General features: G+C 38.9%; 1 protein-coding gene across 1 annotated transcript; it reads left to right on the forward strand.

Annotated features, from left to right (window-relative positions):
• The first annotated feature begins 1,551 nt into the window (after positions 1–1,551).
• Positions 1,552–6,059, forward strand: LOC132113356 (neuronal acetylcholine receptor subunit alpha-2). The gene is made up of 4 exons (XM_059521151.1): positions 1,552–1,728; positions 3,210–3,361; positions 3,765–3,809; positions 5,946–6,059. The coding sequence occupies exons 1-4, from the start codon at positions 1,647–1,649 to the stop codon at positions 6,057–6,059; spliced, it is 393 nt and encodes a 130-aa protein (XP_059377134.1). The 5' UTR covers positions 1,552–1,646.
• The last annotated feature ends 3,735 nt before the right edge of the window (positions 6,060–9,794 follow it).

Raw genomic sequence — 9,794 nt, forward strand, 5'->3', positions numbered from 1 at the left:
TACTGTCTGAATTGACAATAAAGCAGTCTTGACTTATTTTTTTAACTTGCAATATGACAAGTAAATATAAATGATTATTTAATAATATATAATATATTAAAGAAATATTAATATATAATATTTAAAACATATTCAAATATGATAAAAAGACGTGTATCATAATGCACAAAGCATTATTTAATAAGTAAATAATTAAATGTAAACTATTTTTGTTATTTTATAATATGCATTTTCACAAAACAGTGTTTAGAAAAATATAACATCATAATCATATGAAAAATCTAAAAATAGTTTTTATTTACATTTACATTGGTTTCATTTAGCAGACGCGACTTACAATTGGGGAATAAATCAACAATTCATCTTAAAGAGGCTAATAGACACTTGAAGTGCTTGTAATACCAAGTTTTTAAAGTATTGTTCAAATAAGTACAAGCTAGACTGGGAATTAAGTAAAGAGAAGCAAGATTGCTTGTTGTTGTTGTTTGTTTACATTTTATTTATTTTTTATTATCATTCCACCAGCTAAGAACGGTGAAAGAAAATGTTCTGGTAGTGATTTTGTGCCTCTCTGTGATTGTATTACTAGGCGTCGCACACTAGCGGATCTCAGACTTCTGGAGGGGATGTAGATTCATAATAGTGAATGAAAGTAGGTGGGTGCTGAGCCTGTGGCTGTATACACAAGCACCAATGTCTTGAACTTGTGGTAGCCAGTGCAAGGAGATAAAGAGAGGTGTGACATGGGCTCTTTCTGGCTCATTGAAGACCAGTCGTGCCGCTGCATTATGAATCATTTGTAGAGGTTTGTATCTGGTTAAATAGAGATAGAGCTCTATCATCACTGTCATTAACTGTTTCAGCAGTGGTAGAAGAAACCATGTGTATATTGGGACCAAGTGATGTAGTATATATGGAAAGAGGAGGGAACCTAGAACTGATCCCTGAGGAACCCCGGGGAGCAGTTGGGGGCTCGGTGCCTTGAAAAAAATACATGTAGTACGTAAAAAGTTAAATGATACAATTAAATGTACTAATTTATTTTTCAGTATTTAAATTTATAGACAACAATTATTATTTTATAATATGCCTTTTCACACTGTTAATATGTCTAAAACACTTGAAAATGCTTTAAAAATCATAACAAACGTCATAACAAAAAACGTAATTATTTTATATATTAGAATGTAATATTTATAATATTATAAACAATAAAATATAATAGAAATACGTTTATTATATGTAATGAATAACAAATTATTTACTGTAATAAGCCCTTAATTAATTGTACAGATTTAATTTGCTATGTGATGAATTGTATTCAAAGTAGGCTGTGATTATCGCTGATTGGCTAATTCTAAAACAAATTATGTCATGTAAACATTTATTTATTTATATCTAATAAATAATAATAATTAAAATTTTGAGTATTTGGTACTTTGTAGTACCGAACTGGCTTATTTTACAATGTAAACCCCTCCCACTGATCCTCAATGGAGGCGCACATCATCATCATTGGCTCGTAGTCCGTCAGAGCCGCTCAGTGAGTCTGATGCTGATCCAGAGCAGCACTACCATAACCACTGCATGATCAGCACATACAGCAATCATGACAGAGCGTTTCACACGCTTCTAGACTTCCTTGGATGGACATGGAGCAAAATCATTTCAAATTATTTTTGAAGAATCTGCCGCTGTTCTTCCTTATCGTGGAACACGTTAAACCGGGTAAGTGCACAGTTCTTTTTAATTAGTGAAATAAATGATATTTTATGGAATGATTATTCAGTTCATTTGCGTGTTTCAAATCATATTTGTGAATGAAACACTTACAGTGTCATGCAAAGTATAATTAAAACGTTTTATATCTTAATATCTTAATATCAGTGGAACAGGTAAGATAAATCCATATTAACAACATTTCAACCACGATTTTCCTTCAGAAAATCTACGTGGATCATATTTAATGTTATATCCTATTTTAATATAACATTTCAGTGCTTATTCTTAGGCTACAGTGGGATCTAAAAGTCTCAGATCACATTGTATTAAAGCTCATTAACTGGAACATTCTTAAATCAAGTGAACAGTCTGAAATTACTATTCATTTTAAATTCAAGAATGAAAATAGAAGCATTTTCAAATTTGTTGAGCCCACTCTGACACTCTGTGTTTTTCTGTGTGACTCCTCTCAGCTTTCTAATCTGAAGTTTCAACCCTCTAAGAAAAAAACATCTCAAATCACTGGACAGCTGCATTAATTAGAGCTGACTGCAGTGATTAAGGAACGAATAGTAATGACAGTGAGGAGGCGGCTCTTATTTTACACAGCCATAACTCAGTTAGTGTGAGTGACCTCAGCTGTGAACTATTCAGTCCTGTACATCTTCTAAAGTACATTTCCAAAACATTTATGAGACTCTTTGTAATCAGTTACAGTTCTGAATTAATCAGTTGTCATAGGGGTGTGCAGCGGATCTCTATCAGCAGTGAGTGGGACTTGAAATGGAAGTATGTTGAATTACACAAAAACAAAAATTTATGGAATGATAGCAACACCTTTTTCCAGTGGTGGAATTTTTTTTCTAGCAATTCTGAGGAAAAAATAGGCAGAATTATAATTATAATGGCAAGGAGAAAAGTCATAATTTTAACATTCAAGGTTGCAAGAAAAACAGTCTTACATTTTTATTTATTATTATTATTTATTTTAGGTTGAAACACACTTCGATAAAAATAAATGTTAAATAAAAGCAATTTTTCTTCTTTCTTTTTTTTTCTTTAATTTATTTCATATTGTTTTTTTCCAGAGGGTCTTCGCGTATCAAGTTTTGTCAGGACAATCATCCACAACTTCAAATAAGAGGACTCCATATAAAATAGCTTAGAGAACATGGAAGTTGAAAAAATATATATTAGTTGTTGAAAACTGTTTACAACTTTTACTTTGCCTAATATAAATACAAATCTGAGCAAATTATAAAAAATACATAAATTACAGACCGACTCCATGACTCTAAGACTGAAAAGCATATTGTGTATCATATTGCACAAGGTTTAACATTTATACAGACATATCAAACTGTAGAAGATGCATATGATTTTGTATCTTAATTGTTGCTGAAAGTTGCAATAGCACAGAGTAAAATAAAGTTGCATGATCAAGACCCATCAGAAACTCTCTCTTTGTCTATGAATATCTCGTGCAGCATTATCAGATGGTTGGATCCATGCACACGCAGAAGATAAACTCTTTAAAAAACTCTTCATCGGTTACAATAAGTGGTCCAGACCTGTGCGGAACATCAGTGATGTTGTTATCATCAAATTTGGCCTCTCGATCGCTCAGCTTATTGATGTGGTAAGTTGATATTTTGCATGTTTTTGATGCTTTCCTTGAAAACGTTACAAGAAAGAGTCCTCGGCTAAAACAAGTTTACCAAATAAGCCAGGTTTATTGTTAGTTGATTTGGTTCAAAATAAGCCTGGCTTATTTAGTAAACCTGTTTTATGAAACAGGCCCCAAGTTATAATTGAGTGGGGAAAATGCAATTCAAATACACCAATAAAACCATCATGAGTGCATTCAATCAGGGAAATTAATAATTTATGATTTTTACATGAACATGATTTTTACATTTCTGATGAAAATATAAGTGGTGCTTCAGCTTCAATCACTTCTCCATAAGTCTGTGTGATTTATTCATCTACCAGACCAAAAGTATTTATTTTTGATGCTTATTTCTTACTCTAATTTTCTGCAGGACGAGAAGAATCAAATGATGACAACAAATGTTTGGCTGAAACAGGTGAAGTCTTAATATTTAATATTTTAATTAATAATTTATATTGTGGTCAAAGCCCAACTGATATAATTCATGAACCCTTCAGGGGTGCGTTCTCCGATAACGTTGTCTCTTAGCGCGCTACGAATACTCAAAAGGTACACCTTAACTACAGGTATACCTTTGCTACGTGTGTTCTCCGAACTATACCTTAGGATGTAGCTTAAGGTAAACCTTCTTAAGTTTGACCTTAGCAGTTGCTGTCCATGGTGGAGGCGCTGAATAGGTTGATATCGACGCCTCGATGATCGATTGTGCGCTCTTTCCTTCACAGCGGTATAGGTAAAGTATTGAGAAAACAATGTTCTTTATAAAGAAGCGTTTTAGAAATAGTACAAACTGCATTTATCGGGGCTTATTGAAATACGTACATGCAGAAATAAATATGAGTATGTGTTTATAATTTAGCAAGTGTACAATCCCAAACCCTCACGGCCATAAGTGTGTTAATGTTCTCCACAACGTATGCTGATTATCCACCAGCCGTATCACATTATTGGCGTAAATCGCTCATTTGTGTAATTGGATGATTTCCTCAATAAAAGCGCAAACATGAGAGACATACGACATTCACTATGTCGGGGAAAAAAGTCCGCAAAAAGAGATCGCCCAGCCACACTGAGGTCTTACTCAGCCCATAACCATCCCCAACAACCTCCAGAAAACTCCCAACAGCATAAAAACGAAGAGCCGCCAGCAGCTGAATTTCGGGGCTGAGGGGGTAGCTCCGTCGAGTTTGTCTTGACAAATCTGGGCCAACAAGATGCAAGAGCTGCAGAATTTGCTCCCGTGGCAGGCAAATTTTTTTTACAATGGTCTCTTCTGACATGGTAGTCCGTGGACTAAAATGTTCTCTTATAAAGTAGTTGACATACACTAACTGGCTCCGCGGACGCCGCCGTCTTTGATTTAAAACAAGTACTCGCTGTCTCGCTGCCATAGCTATAAAGTTTGTGTAAACTCATCTTTCTTTATATAGACTCCTAAGCCTTTTCTGTCAAATGGTTCGCCAGCTGATGTGCCTTAGGATAGTAATTAAAAAAGCTAACAACCATTAGTGTATGGAAACTTTATTAATGAAAACACTTCCATACACTGGGTGTAGGCTATAACAACTTAAGTATTTTATGTGTATAATTTTAAAGTAAAGTAAAAATGTAATTTTAATTCTAAATCAGATTTTATATTAAAAGTTCATATAAAATTTTCTATGTGTAATTAAACTGCGATGTAAAAAATCTTTTTGCGTAGTGGTGGCCACTAGCGGTATGAACCGTAAGCAGCGATAAGGTATAGCTAAGAGCGCTCCAGACCAACCTTACGAACGCATGACTTACAGAAGGTATACTTAACTAAGAAGGTTTCGGAAACCACGTATTAACGATAAGGTACTTCTTAAGGTACAACTTAAGAACGACGTAGCGTTAAGGTAGTTTCGGAGAACGCACCCCAGATAATTATATGTGTCCCTGGAGCACAAAAGCAGTCTTAAGTGGCTGGGGTATAATTGTAGCAATAGCCAATAAAAAAAAAAAAAAAAACATTGTATGGGTCAAAATTATCTATTTTTATTTATGCCAAAAATCATTAGGATATTTAGTAAAGATCATGTTCCATTAAGATATTTTGTAAATTTCCTGTCATAAATAAATCAAAACTTCATTTTTGATTAGTATGCATTATTAACTTAATTTGGACAACTTTAAAGGCGATTTTCTCAGTATTTTCATTTGTTGCACCCTCAGATTCCAGATGGAAAGACTATTTCTTCAGCTTTCAGATGATGTATAAATCTCAATTTCACTCAATTCAATGTACACTTAAGACTGGTTTTGTGGTCCAGGGTCACATTTATTGAAAACAAATGCAATAATTATGCTCTATATATTATAAAAAGCCCATTAAATCTCAAGAGTAACTTCAGCGGCACTTACGTATACACCAAATTTAGTTTTATTCCTAACTATATTCGAAAGATTTTTTACAGAGGGTTTTGTACATATGTAATTTACCTGGTTTTATACAACATATTATACATTTGTCATTTGGCTATACCTGTATATAATTATATGGCCAAATGTGACTGTTTGACCTCTGCAGGAATGGAACGATTATAAACTGCGCTGGAATCCATCTGAGTTTGATAATGTGACGTCTATTAGAGTCCCGTCAGAGATGATTTGGGTGCCTGACATTGTTTTATACAATAAGTAAGTATTGATGTAAAAGGTTGTAACACACACAACATATGCAGTAAAACTTGGTCAAGGTGGTCCTGGCAATTTGGACATTAAACTTTCACTTTCACTTTTCACTTTAATCTAACACAGTGTCCTGTTAAAATTATGGCAGAAAGAGGATGGTCCAAGTCCTAATTGCTCTATTAATATCTGCAGGCCATAGATCTGATGCTCTGGTGTTTCTGTAACATTAATATGTCAAATTAAACAGACACAGCGTGAAATAAGATGTTAAGCACTGCTGTAGTTGATTGCAAAAGGTGCATGTTTTAATCTCCTAATGAAATGTTAAATGACTCGACTATTTTGAGAAACACCAGGTCGATCTTTATCTAGGAGGCATATTTGATCTCGACAAATGAGAAATTGAGGTCCTCTTGCATCATCAGATACCCGGAGCAAAAAACTGTAGTGCTGAGATTTAAAGTAATTAATGCAATTGTCATGGTACATCTTCCCCGAGTGATAAATTTTGTAGCCCACATCAAAGACACTTGCTATAATTCATCCATATTTTACAGAAAGCTCTTTTTTAAAAGGTTCATACAGTATGAGATCCAGTTAAAATGTTTGTATTTATTTTTTATAAAAACAAAATTTGCATTAAAAAATACATAATTAAATATTTGATGGTCCTTAGAATTTTGGCTGCTATCACTTTAAGACTTGCATCATTGCTTTTATAAAAAAAAAAATAGAAATGCAACTGCTTAAGTTATGATTCTGACATACAAAGTCATAGTTATGAGAAAAATATTATTATTAGACAAAAGGGTGAAATTATAACAGTCAAAATTATGAGATGAAATCATATTTATGGCATACTAAGTCAAAACTATTAGATAAAAAGTAATTACTACTAAAAAAAAAAGGTAAAAATTATGACATTAAAAAGCTGAAATGAGATAAATTAAAATTATGATTTACTAAATCAGAATTGAGATAGAAAGTCATAACGAGATAAAAAAGACATTAAAGTTTAAATAATTAATTTGAAAATGATTTGTAACGAATTAAACCTTTATAATCATCGGGAAGAAGGAGGCGGGAACCGGCGGACAATCAAATGATATTTTAATGATCAAAATAAACACAAAACAGCGCGTCAGCCCCCCACGGACGACTGACGCACACAAATAAAAATCAATGTTTCAATCAAGCAGCCAATTCCCCTGTGCGCCTCAGCACTAAAAAAGCATTTCCTAAAAAGCAAATTTCTCTAAAAGTGCTTCAGGGGTGCGTCTTTGTAAAGACGACGGATCGTCCTTATAAGGACTTTCGTGTCTTCACGAAAGTCACGGAGGCAGGTCTCGTTCCTCTCAGAGAGCAGGGTGTTCGCATTCTCAACTACTTAGACGATTGGCTGATACTAGCACAGTCTCGAGATCAGTTTTGCGAGCACAGGGATGTGAGCCTGTTAGGCCTTCAAGTCAGCTGGGAAAAGAGCAAACTCTCGCCGTGGCAGAGGATCTCTTTTCTCGGTATGGAGATGGATTCGGTCGAACAGAACAGAGGAACATGCGCGGTCGGTGCTAGCCTGCTTGAATACGTTCAAGAGCAGGACAGCGGTCCCACTTTAACTCTTTCAGAGGCTCCTGGGGCATATGGCGGCTGCGGCGGCACTTACACTGCTCGGCCTATTACTATATGAGACCGCTCCAGCACTGGCTTTATGGCCGAGTCCCGAGGTGGGCGTGGAAGCGCGGCACTCACCAGGTCCAAGTTACACCGGCCTGTCGCCAAACCCTTACTCTGTGGTCAGATCTTGCATTTCTCTGGGCAGGGGTGCCCCTAGAGCAGATCTCCAGGCATGCTGTGGTTTACACGGATGCCTCCACCACCGGCTGGGGGGCCACGTACAACGGGCATGCAGTCTCAGGGGTTTGGACGGGCCCGCAGCTGCAGTGGTACATCAATTGCCTAGAGTTGTTAGCAGCGCACATTGCCTTGGACCATCTCAAAGGTCTCTTACGAGGTAAGCATGTGCTGGTCCGAATGAACAACACTGCGACTGTTGCGTACATCAACCGACAAGGTGGTCTGCGCTCTCGTCGCATGTCGCAACTCGCCCGCCACCTCCTCCTTTGGAGTCAGAAGGTTCTGAGGTCACTTCGTGCCGTTCACATTCCAGGCCTGCTCAGTCGTACAACCAACGAGCTGTCTCAAGCAATGCTCCCGGGAGAATGGCGACTACATCCCCTGATGGTCCAGCTGATTTGGAGGCGGTTCAGAGCCGCTCAGGTAGACCGGTTTGCTTCTCCAGAGACCTCTCACTGCCAGTTGTTCTACTCCCTGACCGAGGGAACTCTCGGCACGGACGTATTGGCACACAGCTGGCCGCGAGACCTACGCAAGTATGCGTTTCCCCCAGTGAGCCTTCTCGCACAGACACTGTGCAAAGTCCAGGAGGACGAGGAGCAAGTCTTGCTAGTAGCGCCATATTGGCCCACGTGGACCTGGTTCCCCGAACTAGTGCTCCTTGCGACAGCCCCTCCTTGGCCAATTCCTCTGACGAAGGATCTACTGAATCAGAGATGGGGCACCATTTGGCACCCGCGTCCAGACCCTTGGAAACTCCATGTCTGGTCCCTGGATAGGACGCGGAGGTTCTAGGTGATCTACCCCAAGAGGTAGCGAACACCATCACTTCGGTAAGAGCACCGTCTACGAGACACACTTACGCCTTGAAGTGGAACCTGTTCGTCGAGTGGTGATCTTCTCGCCGAGAAGACCCCCGAAGATGCCCGATTGTAGTCATGCTGTCCTTTCTGCAGCGAGGGCTGGAGCGAAGGCTGTCTCCTTCCACCCTCAAAGTCCAGGTTGCTGCTATTGCTGCGTACCATGACCGCGTGAATGGGAAGTCTTTGGGTAAGCATGACCTCATCATCAGGTTCCTTAGACTGGCCAGGAGGTTAAATCCATCCCGGCCCCACTGTATACCCTCTTGGGACCTGTCTCTAGAGCTTAAATCACTACAGCAGGGCCCATTCAAGCATTTGCATTCAGTTGAGCTAAAGTCTCTTTCATCGAAAACTATGCTCTTGCTTGCACTGGCCTCCATCAAGAGGGTAGGGGACCTGCATGCATTTTCGGTCGACGATTCATGTCTAGAGTTCGGGCCGGCTGACTCCCAGGTAATCCTGAGGCCACGGCCTGGCTACGTGCCCAAGGTTCCCACTACACCCTTCAAAGACCAAGTGGTGAACCTGCAAGTGCTGCCCCTGGAGGAGGCAGACCCAGCCCTGGCTTTGCTTTGTCCCGTCCGAGTATTAAGGTGCTACGTAGACCGGACACAAAGCTTCAGGAACTCAGACCAGCTCTTTGTCTGTTACGGAGGCCGGTAGAAGGGGAGTGCCATCTCTAAACAGAGGATGGCCCACTGGATTGTGGATTCCATAACCCTGGCTTATCAGGCTCAGGATGTGCCCTGCCCATTCAGGTTGCGAGCTCACTCAACTAGAAGTGTTGCATCCTCCTGGGCGCTGTCTTGTGGAGCCTCGCTGACAGATATTTGTAGAGCTGCGGGCTGGGCAACCCCTAACACGTTCGCTAGGTTCTATAGCCTTCGTGTAGAGCCAGTATCCTCCTGTGTTCTCACCTCAAACGTGTGGTGGCACTGAGAGGCCCCGGTTAGTGTCGGCTTGCTTAAACTGCTCAAGAGTGTCCGTACTGTAGAGCCTGTTGAGATCCTCCATCACCCTAAGCAGCT

The sequence above is a fragment of the Carassius carassius genome, chromosome 32 (assembly GCF_963082965.1).
Source record: "Carassius carassius chromosome 32, fCarCar2.1, whole genome shotgun sequence".
Classification (NCBI taxonomy): domain Eukaryota; kingdom Metazoa; phylum Chordata; class Actinopteri; order Cypriniformes; family Cyprinidae; genus Carassius; species Carassius carassius.

Excerpts from the sequence above, each read along its gene's own strand:
- LOC132113356 (XM_059521151.1), top strand. The coding sequence starts at position 1,647 with ATGGACATGGAGCAAAATCATTTCAAATTATTTTTGAAGAATCTGCCG. Across the intron at positions 1,729-3,209 it reads CGTGGAACACGTTAAACCGG|CATTATCAGATGGTTGGATC; the intron begins GTAAGTGCACAG and ends TATCTCGTGCAG. Across the intron at positions 3,362-3,764 it reads TCGCTCAGCTTATTGATGTG|GACGAGAAGAATCAAATGAT; the intron begins GTAAGTTGATAT and ends AATTTTCTGCAG.